Here is a 17,652-nt window from a genome sequence, read left to right on the forward strand (position 1 = left end):
ACAGGAGGCCTGGAAACCCCGAGTTCCCAGGCAGTGTCGCAGGGCTCAGCGCAGCAGCAGGAATGGTCAGGGTTGAACAGCCAGAGGTTCCCTCATCTCAATGGGCCTGATCCTGGGAGATGCTGATCACCCCCAAGCCCCCACTGACACAGAATGCTGTGCACCCCACATGGGCCCGAGCTTGGGGAGATTGAGGGGATGAAGAGCTCAAACAGAAAAGACATGCTTATTCAGTGCTGCAGGAAACCCAGCTCTCTCCTCCTCCCCTTCCCCCCCCCCCCCCCGGCAGCACAGGACACCCCATTACCCAGGCTCCAGGCCTCATGCTGTTCAGGGTTTTGTGGGGGTGGGGGGAAGAGGTTAATCTGATGTTAAAGGCAAACGAGGCTGTCACAGGGCGAGAGGCAGTGGGAAGGGAACAATTCCACAATGCAGTCTTCTCCCTGATTTAACCCGCTCTGAACACAACCGCCCAAGGGGTAAACTCCTGTCTGGGTCATTTGTTTCTGTAAGAGGGAGCTGGGAGGGGTGACAGGTCCGGCCACTGGGCTGGAGGCCAGGAATTGCTCAGATCCCCTGCCCAGCTGTGTGTATATGGGGGAGAACAGCCCTTACTGCATGGAAAGGGTTGTGAGAATGAATTGATTGGTGTTTGCAAACCTCATTGGAAGGTAAAGGCAGGTTGGGCCACCCTTGCAGTCCTTGCACAGGCAAAATTCCCTTTGACTTCAAGGGGAGATCACGCCCAGTATCCTGTCTCCGACAGTGACCAGTTCCAGCTGCTTTAGAGGAAGTTGCAAGAATCCCTGCAGTGATGAGATAACATTCCCCCAGGGGAAGTTCCCTCCTGACCCCCATGATTCAAGGTCAGGTCATGCCATGCCCTGAAACATGAGTGTTTATCTCCCTTTTGCCTTAGGAAGCAAAAATCAAAGGCTCCATAATCTACTGAGAACCCTCCAGTTCCATTGCTCTGGGTCAGGGCTTTAGAATCTGCCCCGATGCTGTTACCATCTGACATGCAGGGTATTACACAAACTGAAACTGATCTTGCACTGTATCAACATAGTATTATTAACTTCCAGCTAATTACAGCCAAACCTTGTTAATTCCCCTAAGGCAGGGGTGGCCAACCTGAGCCTGAGAAGGAGCCCGAATTTACCAATGGACATTGCCAAAGGGCCACAGGAATATGTCAGCAGCCCCCCATCAGTTCTCCCACCCCGCTCCCAGCGCCTCCCAGCCACCGGCAGCCCTGCGGATCAGCGCCTCCCCACACCTCCCAATCAGCTGTTTTGTGGCGTGCAGGAGGCTCTGGGGGGGAAGGAGCGAGGGCACGGCAGGCTCAGGGGAGGGGTGGGGAAGGGGTGGAGTGGGGACAGGGCCTGTGGCAGAGCCAGGGGTTGAGCAGTGAGCCCCCCTCCGGCACATGGGAAAGTTGGCACCTGTCACTCTAGCCCTGGAGTCGGTGCCTAGACAAGGAGCCGCATATGGCTCCGAAGCCACAGGTTGGCCACCCCTGCCCTAAGGGGAGGGATGCTTGTTGCGAGTGATTACATGTTGTGAGTTAGCAAGTAAATGAATAAACTCCTTTTAAAAAAAATAATGAAAAGGCAGAAAAATGGACTTTATGCTTTTGTTCCGCCAGTTGGCGGTTTGATCACCGCTGACGCTAATTGGTGCTGTGCTGGGAGGATGGAATCTGCCGATGCAGTGTGGTTGGGCTGATAGGGAACTGGAGTCAGCGACAGGACACCTGGGTTCTACTCCTAGCTCTGCCATTGGCCTGCTGGGTGACCTTGGACAGGTCACCACCCCTCCCTGTGCCTCAGTTTTCCCATCTGTAAAATGGGGGTAATGATACTGCTCTCCTATGCAAAGCGCTTTCGGGATCTGCTGATGGGACGTGCTCTGTGAGATCTCACAGCAGCCTCCCTCTGCGGAGAAGCAGGAGACGGAGAAGCTCATACAGCTCGTGTGCAGATTGTGGAGGGCCGAGACCCGGCTGGGCCCAGCTGAGTGGCAGCAGCACTGGGATTGGGGCCGTTTGACGCTGCCCTCTCTTGGCTGTGGGATTGTCACGCAGCTTGTTGGCCCTTTCGCTCTGTTCCCCTCCCCCCTTTGCTGTGTCTGTGAATCTGGCTTTTCAGCAGGGGTGTGCCTCACTCCACCCTGCCCCCGGGGCCATCTGATCGGCCTGTCTGAGACCAAGGGAGGGTGGAGGACATCAGAAACGGGGCCAGGTCGTGTTCTGCACCTGGCCACGGAAAGGCCTTGCCACGGTCCATGGCAGGGAGGGTATGAGTCCTAGAGGAGGTGCAGCTGGGGACTGGAGAGCAGGGACCCACCCCCCCTGCTGCAGCCCCCCAGGCTGGCTGTGCTGTGAAGAGAGCCCTGCCCCCTCCCCATTAAGATCAGCCACAGAAACTCTTCCCCGGGGACTCAGCTGTAAAGACCCCCCAGACCCGAGGGGGGTGGGGCAGAGAGGGCAGGGAGCCAGTGGGCATCACTCAGCTGCCCCACGTGTCTCTGGAGTTTCTCCATGGCCTGGGGTAGCACCACCATTACCTATGGGAGAAAACAGCCTGCACGTCGGAGTGCATCTTGGGGAGATGAGGGGGCAGGAATGAGGCTCCTTGCTGGGGGCGCCTGTCACCCCACCCTGCTCTCTGCCCTCCCCAGCGGCCTGGCTGACCCTGCCGCCAGCTCCGGGAAACTCAAGAAGAGCAAGAAGAAGATGCTGGAGCTGAAGAAGTGGCAGAGCCTGGAGGAGACGGGGAGCGATGCCCCCCAGCCAAGGAAGCACCCCAGCCTCTCTAGGTGAGGCCCTGCCGCTCCCGCAGGGACCTTCCCCAAGAACAAGGCCCCACCACCCCCGAAATTCCCTTCTCAGACTCCGCACACGTGGGCCCAGGCGAGTTACACTGCCCTGGAAAGCCGCACAGTCACAGTGCACCCCCCTCTCCCACCCTGACCATCCTCAGTGCCTCCCTGTGCTGCTAGGGTTGCCAACTTTCTAATCACACAAAACCGAACACCCTAACCCTGCCCCTTCCCCGAGGCCCCGCCCCTTCCCCGGTGCCCCTCCCGGCCAATGGGAGTGCGGAGCTGGTGCTCTGGGCGACGGCAGCGCGCGGAGCCCTGTGGCCCCCCTGCCTAGGAGCTGGACCTCCTGCCCGCTTCCGGGGCACAGGGCAGAGCCAGGACAGGTAGGGACTAACCTGCCTTAGCCCCGCAGCACCGCCAACCGGTATTTTACTGGCCTGGTTGGTGGTGCTGACCGGAGCCGCCAGGGTCCCTTTTCGATTGGGTGTTCCAGTCTAAAACTGGACACCTGCTCACCCTGCGGCCTGCCTGCCTGCCCCCTGAGTCCAGCCCTGCCCTGTGAGGACTCCCCCCCCCGCCCCCACCCTGCCCAGGGCTCTGCCTCTCTCACTTTTGGCCTCTGGTGCATTTCAGATCAAAGACCTATGACCTGTCTTTCTCCAAAGAGACCGAACAGGAGCCGGCTCTGAGCAGGCAGAGGGCCACCTCGTCCTCTGTAAGTCCCCCCGAAGCTGGCATGGGGCGCGGGGGGTGGGGATGGACTCTGGGGGTCGGGATCCCTGTGGGGTTGGGGGTTGGGATGGCAACCAGGGTTTAGGATGGATGCTGGGGGGGTGGAATATCAGGGGGGTTGGGATGGGTGCTGGGGGTGGGGTTGGGATACCTGCGGCAGGGGGGTTGGAATGGATTCTGGAGGGTTGGGATCTGTGTGGGGATGGGGATTGGGATTCATAGATTCATAGATATTTAGGTGAGAAGGGACCATTATGATCATCTAGTCTGACCTCCTGCACAACGCAGGCCACAGAATTTCACCCACCACTCCTGCGAAAAACCTCTCACCTATGTCTGAGCTATTGAAGTCCTCAAATCATGGTTTAAAGACTTCAAGGAGCAGAGAATCCTCCAGCAAGTGACCCGTGCCCCATGCTACAGAGGAAGGTGAAAAACCTCCAGGGCCTCTTCCAATCTGCCCTGGAAGAAAATTCCTTTCCTACCCCAAATATGGTGATCAGCTAAACCCTGAGCATGTGGGCAAGATTCACCAGCCAGATACTACAGAAAATTCTTTCCTGGGTAACTCAGATCCCACCCCATCTAATATCCCATCACAGGCCATTGGGCCTATTTACCATGAATATTTAATTACCAAAACCATGTTATCCCATCATACCATCTCCATAAACTTATCAAGTTTAATCTTAAAGCCAAATAGATCTTTTGCCCCCACTGCTTCCCTTGGAAGGCTATTCGAAAACTTCACTCCTCTGATGGTTAGAAACCTTCGTCTAATTTCAAGTCTAAACTTCCTGGTGGCCAGTTTATATCCATTTGTTCTTTTGTCCACATTGGTACTGAGCTTAAATAATTCCTCTCCCTCTCCGGTATTTATCCCTCTGATATATTTAGAGAGAGCAATCATATCTCCCCTCAACCTTCTTTTAGTTAGGCTAAACAAGCCAAGCTCCTTGAGTCTCCTTTCATAAGACAAGTTTTCCATTCCTCGGCTCATCCTAGTAGCCCTTCTCTGTACCTGTTCCAGTTTGAATTCATCCTTCTTAAACATGGGAGACCAGAACTGCACACAGTATTCCAGGTGAGGTCTCACCAGTGCCTTGTATAACGGTACTAAATCTTCCTTATCCCTACCGGAAACACCTCTCCTGATGCATCCCAAGACCACATTAGCTTTTTTCATGGACATATCACATTGGCGGCTCATAATCATCCTATGATCAACCAATACTCCAAGGTCCTTCTCCTCCTCCGTTACTTCTAATTGATGCGTCCCCAGCTTATAACTAAAATTCTTGTTATTAGTCCCTAAATGCATGACTTTACACTTCTCACTATTAAATTTCATCCTATTACTATTACTCCAGTTTACAAGGTCATCCAGATCCTCCTGTAGGATATCCCGGTCCTTCTCTAAATTGGCAATACCTCCCAGCTTTGTATCATCTGCAAACTTTATTAGCACACTCCCACTTTTTGTGCCGAGGTCAGTAATAAAAAGATTAAATAAGATTGGTCCCAAAACCGATCCTTGAGGAACTCCACTGGTAACCTCCCTCCAGCCTGACAGTTCACCTTTCAGTAGGACCCATTGTAGTCTCCCCTTTAACCAATTCCTTATCCACCTTTCAATGTTCATATTGATCCCCATCGTATCCAATTTAACTAATAATTCCCCATGTGGCACGGTATCAAACACCTTACTGAAATCTAGGTAAATTAGATCCTCTGCGTTTCCTTTGTCTAAAAAATCTGTTACTTTCTCAAAGAAGGAGATCAGGTTGGTTTGGCACGATCTACCTTTTGTAAAACCATGTTGTATTTTGTCCCATTTACCATTGACTTCAATGTCCTTAACTACCTTCTCCTTCAAAATTTTGTCCAAGACCTTGCATATTTCAGATGTCAAACTAACAGGCCTATAGTTACCTGGATCACATTTTTTCCCTTTCTTAAAAATAGGAACTATGTTAGCAATTCTCCAGTCATACGGTACAACCCCTGAGTTTACAGATTCATTAAAAATTCTTGCTAATGGGCTTGCAATTTCATGTGCCAATTCCTTTAATATTCTTGGATGAAGATTATCTGGGCCCCCCGATTTAGTCCCATTAAGCTGTTTGAGTTTCACTTCTACCTCAGATATGGTAATATCTACCTCCATATCCTCATTCCCATTTGTCATGCTACCTGTCACGGAGTCCCTGAGTGATGCTCTGGAACTGCTCCCTACGAAGCCAGGCAGGACTCTGGGGCAGTCTCCTGTCTGTGAGCAGACTGTCTTCAGGACACACAGCTTCCACCTTCCTGGGTCTGACCTCGGAGCATTCAGCATCCTCTCTGCCCCTCCATGCGCTTCCCACAGCGAGTCCGCCCAGGCGGGGTCCTGGGGAAGCCAGAGGGCCCTGCACCCCAACTCTGCAGTCAGATGTGACTCTCAGCCAGCCAGTAAAACAGAGATTTATTAGATGACAGGAACATGGTCTAAAACAGAGCTTGTAGGTGCAGAGAACGGGACCCCTCAGCTGGGTCCATTTTGGGGGCAGTGAGCCAGACAACCACGTCTGCACTTCACTCCATGTCTCCAGCCAGCCCCAAACTGAAACTCCCTCCAGCCCCTCCTCCTCTGGGCTTTGTCCCTTTCCGGGGCCAGGAGGTCACCTGATTCCCTTGTTCTCCAACCCTTTAGCTCTCACCTTGCAGGGGGAAAGGGTCCAGGCCATCAGTAGCCAGAAAACAGGGTGTTGGCCATTCTCTGTGTCCAGACCCCTGCACACACCTGCCCTCTAGGGCTCTGCAATGATCATACACCCTTATCCCACCCCTTAGATACTTAAGAACTGCATGGGGAAACTGAGGCACCCCCACACTATTCAGAGGAAACATTAAGAACAGTCCCGCTTCGTCACACCTTGTCTCTTTGTCTCCTTGTCCCCCCTCCCCCCTCCCACACACAAACCCACTCTCCTGCTGGTAATAGCTTATCTAAAGTGACCACTCTCCTTACAATGGGTATGATAATCAAGATGGGCCATTTCCAGCACAAATCCAGGGTTTAACAAGAACGTGGGGGGGGGGGGAACAAGGGGAAATAGGTTACCTTGCATAATGACTTAGCCACTCCCAGTCTCTATTCAAGCCTAAGTTAATTGTATCCAATTTGCAAATGAACGCCACTAGCCGTCACCTTCAGCTCCCAACTAAAACCCCTCCAACGCATTATTAAGGATCTACAACCTATCCTGAAGGATGACCCAACACTCTCACAAATCTTGGGAGACAGGCCAGTCCTTGCCTACAGACAGCCCCCCAACCTGAAGCAAATACTCACCAGCAACCACATACCACACAACAGAACCACTAACCCAGGAACCTATCCTTGCAACAAAGCCCATTGCCAACTGTGCCCACATATCTATTCAGGGGACACCATCACAGGGCCTAATAACATCAGCCACACGATCAGAGGCTCGTTCACCTGCACATCCACCAATGTGATATGTGCCAGCAATGCCCCTCTGCCATGTACATTGGTCAAACTGGACAGTCTCTACGTAAAAGAGTAAATGGACACAAATCAGATGTCAAGAATTATAACATTCATAAACCAGTCGGAGAACACTTCAATCTCTCTGGTCACGCGATTACAGACATGAAAGTTGCTATATTACAACAAAAAAACTTCAAATCCAGACTCCAGCGAGAAACTGTTGAATTGGAATTCATTTGCGAATTGGATACAATTAACTTAAGCTTGAATAGAGACTGGGAGTGGCTAAGTCATTATGCAAGGTAACCTATTTCCCCTTGTTTTTTCCTACCCCCCCCCCAGACGTTCTTGTTAAACCCTGGATTTGTGCTGGAAATGGCCCACCTTGATTATCATACACATTGTAAGGAGAGTGGTCACTTTAGATAAGCTATTACCAGCAGGATAGTGGGGTGGGAGGAGGTATTTTTTCATGCTTTGTGTGTACATAAAAAGATCTTCTACACTTTCCACAGAATCCATCCGATGAAGTGAGCTGTAGCTCACGAAAGCTCATGCTCAAATAAATTGGTTAGTCTCTAAGGTGCCACAAGTACTCCTTTTCTTTTTGCGAATACAGACTAACACGGCTGTTACTCTGAAACCTGTCATTAAGAACAATCTCACTTTGTCACACTACCATTATCCCTAAGATCCTCTTTAGTCTTATTAAAGACTGAGGCAAAGTATTTGTTTAGATCTTGGGCCATGCCTAGATTATCCTTGACCTACACTCCATCCTCAGTGTTTAGCGGTCCCACCTCTTCTTTCTTTGTTTTCTTCTTATTTATATGGCTTTTAATTGCCTTTGCAAGGTCCAACTCTACTTGACTTTTGGCCTGTCTCACTTTATCCCTACATGTTCTGACCTCAATAAGGTAGCTTTCCTTGCTGATCCCTCCCTTCTTCCACTCCCTGTATGCTTTCTGCTTTTTCTCAATCACCTCTCCGAGATGCTTGCTCATCCAGCTTGGTCTACAACTCCTGCCTATGAGTTTTTTCCCCTTTCTTGGGATGCAGCCTTCTGATAGCTTCTGCAGCTTTGATTTAAAATAATCCCAGGCCTCCTCTGCCTTTAGATCCATGAATTCTTCAGTCCAATCCACTTCCCTAACTAATATCCTTAATTTTTGAAAGTCAGACCTTTTGAAATCAAACACCCTAGTTGCAGATTTATTTTTGTTAATCCTTCCGTTCAGTTTGAACTGAATTAGTGCATGATCACTTGAGCCAAGATTGTCCCCTACAACCATTTCTTCCATGAGGTCCTCACTACTCACCAAACCAAATCTAAGATGGCATCCCCTCTAGTCGATTCAGCAACTACTTGACGAAGGAATCCATCAGCTACCGCATCTAGGAAAATCTGAGCCCTATTGTTATTACTAGCACTCATCCTCCAGTCTATATCTGGGAAGTTAAAGTCTCCCGTGATCACACAGTTCCCATTAGTATTTACTTCATTAAAAACATTAAAAAGGGCTCTATCCATATCCAGATTAGATCCCGGCGGTCTATAGCTCACCCCAAGCACTATCCCAGGGGAGGCTCTAATAGTTTTCTTCCCCAAGAATGATGGGAAGATGGGCACTGTGGTTTAGGATGGGTGCAGGGGGTGGGTTTGGGATACCGGGGGGTTGAGAGGAGTGCCAGGGCAGGGGGTGGGGTTCGTGCTGGGGGTGGAGTTAGGATACCTGCAGGGGGGTGGGATGCCCGTATGAGGGGTATTGGGATGGGTCGCTGGGTGGGGGGTTGGCACCGTCCATTTGCCAGGGTACCTGGCATTAGCACTGGGCTGTGCCAACTGCTGGAGAGCCGGCTCTCCTGGACAGGGGTTGGCAGCGTTGGGCAGGTCCCGGTGTACCCATCCCCCCAGCCAGCCAGGGGGAGATCTGGGACAAGTTCCCGTGTGCCCACAGCCTCCATCAGGTCCCGCGTGTGCCTCCTCCCTGCCCCCCCACCACATGGGATCCGGGGGGCCCGTCCTAGTGTCAGGGCACATCTCAAGGCTGGCTGATAGTCCTTGGGATGGTGCCCAGCATGGGGGTTCTGAGCTGGCCCCAAGCTGCTGCCAGCCCCAGCAGACCCCCAGGCCCGTTGGGGGGATGCAGGGCGGGGGGGAGGGCGCGTTCTCCAGGACTGACGCTGCCCCTGTTCCCTCCCCAGTTAGCCAAGCGCCTGGCGAGCTACCACAAGGCCTTCAAGGAGATGCCCGAGGAGGAGTCCCTACTGGACAGTGAGTGCCGCTCTCCCCAGCCTCCCGCCTGCCCCCCCATGCCTTGCCCACTCACCCGCCTCTCTGCCCCTCGCCCACAGGTGTCTCCTGTGCCTGGCAGAGGGAAGTCCCCTATCACGGGCGCCTCTACGTCTCCCAGAACTACATCTGCTTCCACTGCAGCATGCTGCTCCGGGACGTCAAGGTAGGGCCCCTGCGCCCCACGGTGGCTCACGTGGGCTGGTAGCACGGGGGGGGGGGAGGGGAAAGAGGGACAGGCATGGGACGTGTGGGTTGTGTGGGGGAGGGGGTGGGTGGGATGCATGTAGGGGGCAGGGGGCTGGGATGTGTGGTTTGTGTGAGGGAAGGGAGGGAGGATGGGGTGGAGGTGTGGGGGGGCGGGGAGATGGGATGGGGAGCGGGTGGGGATGTGTGGGGGAGGGGAGGTGGGCTTGGGGAGGGGGTGGGTGGGATGCATGTAGGGGGCAGGGGGCTGGGATGTGTGGTTGGTGTGGGGGGGCAATGTGTGGGGTGGGGGTGTCTGTGTGCATGTTTTATCTCCACTCCCTCTAGCCCCCGAGGGCAGCGCTCCCCTCCCCCAGGGAAGCCAGCCCAGCAGCGGGTTTGCTCACCATCGGCCACCCCAGCTGGTCCCCACGCGCCGGCTCCTCTGGGCTCTCTACAGCTGCCCTCTGAGCTTCCACCCTGGCACAGGTGCCAGGCAGCCTTACTGAGCCGTGGCCGGCCTTCTGTGGTGCTGCCCCGGGACTGGCACCAACGCCCGGGCCAGGGGCTCAGCACCCAGCTGGAGGTCAAGGAGTGCCCCCCATCAGGCCTATGGAGCTGGCTGGTGTTGGCATGGGATGCCAGTGGCTGCCAGGCGCCCAGGTTAGCTGTTGGTGTCAGAGACTGAGGAGGCCCCCAGGGGGGTCTATGTCAGGGGCTCCCGCAGGGACCATGGGGCAATGGCTCAGCCCTCGGGGCACAGCTGGAGGAGGCAATCCCCACCCCCACGTGCCCGACCCCACCCTCACCGCTCTGGCACCCCAGCGGCTCCTAGCTCCTGTCTCTGCCGCCGTGGGGTGCAACACCCCCGCCTGCCCTGGGTCCTGGGGACCAAAGCAATCAGGGGCATGACCCTGGCCTTGGGGCCTCGCCCCTCCCAGAGCAGGCGTGATGCCATGAGCGATGGGCCCATCACCCACTAGACCCCTCTCGCCCTGCAGGTGGTGATCCCCATCTCCTCCATCGCCGTCCTCAAGAAGGCCAACACGGCGCTGCTGGTGCCCAACGCCCTCAGCATTCGGACCGTGGAGGGTGAGAAGGTGCGAGCAGAGGGCAAGGCACGTGGTGCATCTACCCGCCCACAGCACCGGGAGCGGAGTGAGCCCGGGGTAGCCCATGCGGTGCCTTCCCCCGCTTGGCACCGGGAGCAGAGCGAGTCCCAAGCACAGGGCAGATCATGCAGTGCCCCCCTGCCCCTGGCACCAGGAGCAGCACGAACCCCACTGAGGACTGGGGGAGTGCAGTGAAAAGCATCGGTAGTGGTGAGAGGCTGGAGGGATGAACTGGTGGGCAGTGGGTGGACAAGCGAGCTCCTCTGACCAGCCTGGGATAGAGACAGCCACATGGGTGGGGAACCAGCTCCCAGCATGGGTGGGGTGGGCATGGGAGTGGTGGGAGGGTGGACGCTGCGGCTGTGCGCTCCCCGGGAATCAGGCCAATCCCTTCTCCCTCTCTCCTCCTGCAGTTTCTCTTTGTCTCGATGCGGACCCGGGAGGCCACGTACCAGCTGCTGCGATCGGTCTGCAAACACCTGCAGGTGGGGACTGTGCCAGGCTTTTGTGCCTGTTCTCCCGTGTCTCTGGCTGAAGGGGCTGAAATGCTAATGCCCATCTGCTAATGCCCTGCCATCCTGATCCCCAGCTAGTCCATCCCGGGCTCCCCTTACTCTTGCAGCTCTGTCGGTGCCCCTCAGTCCCCACGGCCATGCCAGACCTTCTTCCCCCCCGCCCCACGCACTGGGCTGTTGCCCCTCATTCCGGCCCATGTGTTCCAAACCGGAGGGAGTGAGTCAAGCTAATGTACACGCTGAGGAAGAAGGTCCCAGAGGTGACCGATCCTGAGCCTCCTTGTGCCTGGGAGCCGTCCCCCAGGTCAGGGGAAGCCTCCGTCTCCTGGCCTGCCTGTGCACTGTGCACCAAGGGCTGGGCTGGCCAGCGTCTAGCAGGCTCTGCTGCCTGCCGGGGGCTCACTCTCCTCGTTGTTCTTGTCCAGGACGGGAGCACGAGCACCAGCCCCCTGGCCTCGCCCGCCAACACCAGCTCCGAGCAGCTCCGCGAGAAGTCTCTGGTAAGATCCCCGACTCCCCGGCTGGTGGCACAGACTGTGGGCAGCAGGGCAGAGGAGCTGGTGCCGCTGTTAGCAAACCATGGAGATTCCTGAGAGCTGGGCCAGCTGCCCCGAGGCCCCGACAGCGCCCGGGGCTCTGCGCGGTCCAGGCGGCCCAGTACCCACTTGGCGCCATGCTGCCAGGTCACAAAGTGGGTGGGGGTGACTCTTTAAGCCCTGTGTGCGCAGGAACACACCTGCCTGGGCACCCTGGTGGCTTGGACGTGCCCTTGGTCACCCGGCTGCTGCCCAGCTCCAGGGGCTTGGGCTTTCCCAGAACTCGTGTTGTCTGGTCTGGGTGGAGGTGGCTTGCGGGCCAGCAGTCCTGGCTGTCTGGGGCTTCTCCGTGCCCCCTTCTGCCGCTCTCGGCCAGGCTGCCCCAGTCAGACACCCCCTGTGGGGCAGCTGGAGCTGGGACCTGTGAACCCAGGGCACATGGAACTGTGGGCAAAGCCCAACCCTGGTTCTAAACTCCCAGGAGTGGGAGTGGCTCTGAATCCAAGCCCCAGGCTGAGCCAGACCCCTGAGCTGGCCCCCTGCTCCTCAGCGGCCTCTCCCTCCCTGCCTTGGGGATCCCTAAGCTGAGGCTTCTCCTTTGCCACTTAAACCCCGTTGGCATTGCCAGTGTCTTTGCAAAGCGCGCGGGGAGCACACTGAGCAGGGCACTTCCGAATGCAGCAGGGGCCCCATTGTTTTCAGCAGCCCCCTGCCCTGTGTCACCCAGGGCTCTGGCACCCCTGCCCTTCGCCACAAAGCCCTTGGCAATCCCAGCCAGATCACAGGGCATGAATCACCCCCACCCTGGGTTTGATTGGCCCGGAGCTGCGAGCTAGCCTTGTGCTTGTTATCGGACTAGGGCCCTGCCTGAGGGGCGCGGCAGGGCCCGACTCAGACACGGGCGCCAGGAGCAGCACGAGTGGCTCAGAAGCCGCCCTGGGCTGGGGGGAGCCTTGGCGGAGCTGCTGGACGGGGGCTGCCCAGGACTCGGGGCTACAGTTCAACCCATGTCAGACTGTCCCCTAGCTCAGTGGGTCGAGACCCCTCCTCAGATTCTGTCTGCCCCTCGTCCAGAGATGGGGGAACTGAACCTGGGGGTCCCCCGCATCCCATCAGGGAGCTCTGACCCCCGGGCTAATGGCTAAGGTGGGTGGCAGCAGCTTTGAGTGGGGCCTGGGCCCCCAAACACGCCACCGGCTGGGCCCCGCCAGACGCCCGCCGCCCCTGGGTTTGTGACTCACTCCGGGGTGCAGGCAGGAGGCGGGAATCCAGGTGCCCACAGGGAGGCAGCGGTGCCCAAGCCCAGGAACTTAGGTGCCGAGAGAATTTTGTCCGGCAAGTTGAGGTGCTGAGGGAGGCTAGTCACCGGCAGGGTGAGGCAGGAGTTCTGTGCACCTCCGAGGGGCCAGAGTGAGGACTTGGGGGTCTAACTGCTCTGAGCAGCCGGCCCTGAGCGGTGCTGCGACTCGGAAGCAGGTTGGGGCTGGGGCTGGGGCTGGGGCTGGGGAGATGGCAGGAGGAGGCAGAGACCAGCGAGCAGTGGGGAGGGAGCCCAGGGCCCCTTTTGCGACCTGCAGCTTTTCCCCTTTCAGACCTCGAGCCAGTCGGACCTGGAGCTGAACCCCCCCGAGTCTGACGGCCTCCTGGACCAGCAAGGTGAGCCAGGGCCCTCAGCCGCGCCCCCTGCCCAGAGCCTGGCCCCGCAGCCCTCGCACACTCAGCAGCCCACGTGCAAATGAGCGTGCAGCGAGGAGCTCCCTAGGGGCCTCCTTTCTCTTCCGTTCCAGGCAGCATCCTGCGCCCTCGGCCTGCCTCTGAGTGTCACAGCGTCCGGCTAGGAGCATGGCTCCAGTGACAGCCGCTTGTATTAGGTAGAATGAGTTTGACCAGCCTCCACTCAGCCCCTTCCAGAGCCATGGCGGGGCGGAGCTGGTGACGGGTGGCTCTGTGGCCCCAATCTCCTGCCCTGTCTGGGACACAAGAACCCCCCAAGGCAGACAGAACACACCATGCCCGGCCCACAAGCCACAGCCCCCCAACCTCCCTGGGGGCGGCACACGGGAGCCTGGCACCTGGCTGGGCACAGGCAGCGCCAAGTGACTGGGTATCCTATTGTGTATGCAGACGGGCTGGGCTCGAAGCAGAGCAGAGAGGGCGAGGAGATGGCAGTGCCGAGCAAAGGTGAGTGGATCCCTCAGGCCCACTCAGGGTCACCGGCTTGGCTCGGGGTGGGGGTACCCAGGCAGGAGCCCCTGTGGCTGCTCTCCTGTGGGCACTGTGCTCCAGTGCAGAGCTAAGGTGGTTCCATGGGCCCTCCCCGGTGGCCATCCCTAGCACATGCCAACGGGCACCCGTCTGCAGCCACTCAGGACATTGTGACAGGTGTGTCCCTTATAGCTCTGGGCAGCTGGGAAGGGAGGTAGCTGGCATCCCTTGGCTGCTGAGCCCCCATCCCAGCGGGTCTTAGCAGGCTCCAGATGTGCCTCCCAGCTACACCTCTGCCCATAGGGCAAAGAGCTGCTGTTGTGGTGTTTGGTGCCAGGGCATTGGCACATCGTCTCCTCGCCAGCCCTGCTGCAGGGTCAAGGCGAGTCTGACCAGGCTGGCCTCCCTGCAGCCACCCCCGACTGACACCGGGGGCAGAGCTGGGCCAGCTGGCCCCTCTGCAGGCGCTTGGCATGGACCTGGCGCAGGCCGTCCTGCAGCTCCCTTGGCTGCCACTCGTTACACGCACCAGGCAGGGAAGCCAGTCCCTGGAGGGGTCATCTCCTGGCTGCAGAGGGTGGCTGCTATGAAGGCTTCTGAGGGCGGCTGGCAGTCCTGGGGGGCTGTGCAGTGGCAGATCCCCCGCGATCCCTCCCAGGGTAGCTAAGGACCACAGCCCTGCCTTCCCCCCATCAGTGACTGCTCCTTTTCCCGGCAGAGGGGGCGTGGCCAGGCAGGCAGACGAAGAAGACGCCCAGGGGCTGGTGGGCGCAACTGAGCACCCTCAACGTCGTCATCCTCATCTACCTGCTGCTGTGAGTCCCGGGGCAGTCAGCCCAGCGGGCACCAACAGGGCCTATTCGAGTGTGGCACTGGGCAGCGCTCATAGCAGGGCACCATATGCCAGTGCCTGCCCCCCCCCCATTAGCTCCAGTGCCCACAGACTCAGCCTGGTGCTCCTGGCACAGGGGAGATGTGGTACTGGGGCAGAATGTGCCGGTCTCTGGTTCTGTGTGCCGAAGCCCCGGCCGGCTGGTGCCCTGGCTGCCGGCTCCTGCTGTGCCTTGCACAGACTGACCCTCTCGCTGTGTGCGTGGCACCTGGGGGAAGCAGCCTGCTGCATTCCCTAGCTCCCTGCCAGGCTGTGCCACACCCAGCAGCTCCCAGACGGAGCTCGGCGGCTCCCAGCCATCACACGAGAGCTTGGAGTTTGCGGTTCTACTCTGGCTAAACCCAGCTCCTGTGGGCAGTCTGCCCTGGGGTCCAGGCACTAAGCAGCTATTCGTCAGCCCGGCTCTGCCGGGTGAATGCCCCTGCCCGGTGTGCCAGGCTGGCCTGGCTCTCTCTGTTCACACTGGCCTCCCCGCAGGGTGGTGGTGTTGCTACTGTCCTCGGGGTACATCGGCCTCAGGATCGTGGCCCTGGAGCAGCAGCTGATGTCAATGGGGGCCTGGCCAGAGCTCGACCTGCAGCACCAGTGAGTAGCAGGACCCCGCGGGGGGAGCTGGGAGAGGAGAGAACCAGCAAGCGGGGAGGGCCCCAGCCCCCGTTCCCAGCCATGGTCCAGGGCAACAGTGGGGACCCCAAACCCTGGGTCCCTTGGGCAGGTCACATCCCCTCTTCGGGCTGTTTGAGGGGCGGCTGCTGTCTCTCTGGTGTCTGTGCTGGGCCTGGCACAAGGGGAGAGAGAGCAGCCAGCCAGCCCCTACTGGCTGGGCGTGTTGGGGGACCCCCAGCCCCCCTGGTGGAAAACACAGGGCCCTTAAGTCAAGACTCCCACCCAGAGCCACAGCAGCTGGACCCCAGGGCCGGCACTGCAGCGTTTGCAGGGGGCTTTGCTGGGGGGCTGGGGAAGGCAATGCCTAGATCCTGGTGGGCCAAAGGACTCCTCGGTATCTGCTCCAGTGAAAGCCCCTCAGTCCTTTGCCCCCCGCAGGGCTGGGTGTCTGCTGGCATGTGGCACGTAGCCTGGGCGTGCAGTAAGGGGCATGTGAGGAACTGCCTGCCTGCCATTTTCTGTTTGCCATCGGGTCCTGAAGCACTTACATGAGAGGAAAGTGATCAGGAACAGTCAGCATGGATTCACCAAGGGAAGGTCATGCCTGACTAATCTAATCGCCTTTTATGATGAGATTACTGGTTCTGTGGATGAAGGGAAAGCAGTGGATGTATTGTTTCTTGACTTTAGCAAAGCTTTTGACACAGTCTCCCACGGTATTCTTGTCAGCAAGGTAAAGAACTATGGGCTGAATGAACGCACTATAAGGTGGGTAGAAAGTTGGCTAGATTGTCGGGCTCAACGGGTAGTGATCAATGGCTCCATGTCTAGTTGGCAGCCGGTGTCAAGTGGAGTGCCCCAGGGGTCGGTCCTGGGGCCGGTTTTGTTCAATATCTTCATAAATGATCTGGAGGATGGTGTGGATTGCACTCTCAGCAAATTTGTGGATGATACTAAACTGGGAGGAGTGGTAGATATGCTGGAGGGCAGGGATAGGATACAGAGGGACCTAGACAAATTGGAGGATTGGGCCAAAAGAAATCTGATGAGGTTCATTAAGGATAAGTGCAGGGTCCTGCACTTAGGACGGAAGAACCCAATGCACCGCTACAGACTAGGGACCGAATGGCTAGGCAGCAGTTCTGCGGAAAACGACCTAGGGGTGACAGTGGACAAGAAGCTGGATATGAGTCAACAGTGTGCCCTTGTTGCCAAGAAGGCCAATGGCATTTTGGGATGTATAAGTAGGGGCATAGCGAGCAGATCGAGGGACGTGATCGTCCCCCTCTATTCGACATTGATGAGGCCTCATCTGGAGTACTGTGTCCAGTTTTGGGCCCCACACTACAAAAAGGATGTGGATAAATTGGAGAGAGTCCAGCGAAGGGCAACAAAAATGATTAGGGGTCTGGAACACATGACTTATGAGGAGAGGCTGAGGGAACTGGGATTGTTTAGTCTGCAGAAGAGAAGAATGAGGGGGGATTTGATAGCTGCTTTCAACTACCTGAGAGGTGGTTCCAGAGAGGATGGTTCTAGACTATTCTCAGTGGTAGAAGAGGACAGGACAAGGAGTAATGGTCTCAAGTTGCAGTGGGGGAGGTTTAGGTTGGATATTAGGAAAAACTTTTTCACTAGGAAGGTGGTGAAACACTGGAATGCGTTGCCTAGGGAGGTGGTGGAATCTCCTTTCTTGGAAGTTTTTAAGGCCTGGCTTGACAAAGCCCTGGCTGGGATGATTTAGTTGGGGATTGGTCCTGCTTTGAGCAGGGGGTTGGACTAGATGACCTCCTGAGGTCCCTTCCAACCCTGATATTCTATGATTCTATGATTCCTGGGCTGGTAACGTCCATGCAGCCAAATCTCAATTCTCCGACGAGCCAAGGAAGCGGGACACCAAGGGGGGCACGTGGCCTCCCCCCGTGACTTCTCCCCACCCAGCCTGGGGCCCCAGTGCTCTCCCCATCCCTGCCTCAGCCCACGTTACCTGGGGGGGCTCTGCCCTCCTGCTGTGCCGGACACCGCCCCCAGCCCCGTCCTCCGGCGGGGCTGTACAGACCCAGGAGATGAGTGTGGAAGGGCTGGGGGGCGGTACAGCCGCGCTGGAGGAGCTGCTGGGGTGGGGCCGTCCCACGGTCACCGCGGCGGTTCCCTGCTGAATGTGCCCTCCACGCTCAGCTGGGGACTTGGGCCTCCAGGCCCGGGGGCAGGGAGGGGAGCAGCTGCCAGAGACGGGAGCCCCTTGCTTGAGTGGGG

The 17,652-nt window shown here is 57.4% G+C and overlaps 1 protein-coding gene and 1 long non-coding RNA gene across 5 annotated transcripts in view; both read left to right on the forward strand.

The window, feature by feature from the left end:
* LOC142070093 (uncharacterized) overlaps positions 1-17,652 on the forward strand; it is a 270,503-nt gene that overhangs the window by 190,766 nt on the left and 62,085 nt on the right. The window lies entirely within an intron of this gene.
* The window catches only part of LOC125627191 (uncharacterized), a 32,697-nt gene that overhangs the window by 11,791 nt on the left and 3,254 nt on the right, over positions 1-17,652 (forward strand). For all 4 annotated transcript variants that reach the window (XM_048831067.2, XM_048831070.2, XM_048831069.2 and 1 more), the window contains 11 exons: positions 2,683-2,820; positions 3,460-3,541; positions 9,257-9,326; positions 9,407-9,510; positions 10,532-10,630; positions 11,056-11,127; positions 11,583-11,657; positions 13,286-13,349; positions 13,818-13,874; positions 14,617-14,713; positions 15,268-15,375. In XM_048831067.2, coding sequence (XP_048687024.2) covers positions 2,683-2,820; positions 3,460-3,541; positions 9,257-9,326; positions 9,407-9,510; positions 10,532-10,630; positions 11,056-11,127; positions 11,583-11,657; positions 13,286-13,349; positions 13,818-13,874; positions 14,617-14,713; positions 15,268-15,375 — 966 coding nt within the window. The remainder of the gene's footprint in view (positions 1-2,682; positions 2,821-3,459; positions 3,542-9,256; positions 9,327-9,406; positions 9,511-10,531; positions 10,631-11,055; positions 11,128-11,582; positions 11,658-13,285; positions 13,350-13,817; positions 13,875-14,616; positions 14,714-15,267; positions 15,376-17,652) is intronic.

The sequence above is a fragment of the Caretta caretta genome, chromosome 25, assembly GCF_965140235.1.
Source record: "Caretta caretta isolate rCarCar2 chromosome 25, rCarCar1.hap1, whole genome shotgun sequence".
Taxonomy (NCBI): domain Eukaryota; kingdom Metazoa; phylum Chordata; order Testudines; family Cheloniidae; genus Caretta; species Caretta caretta.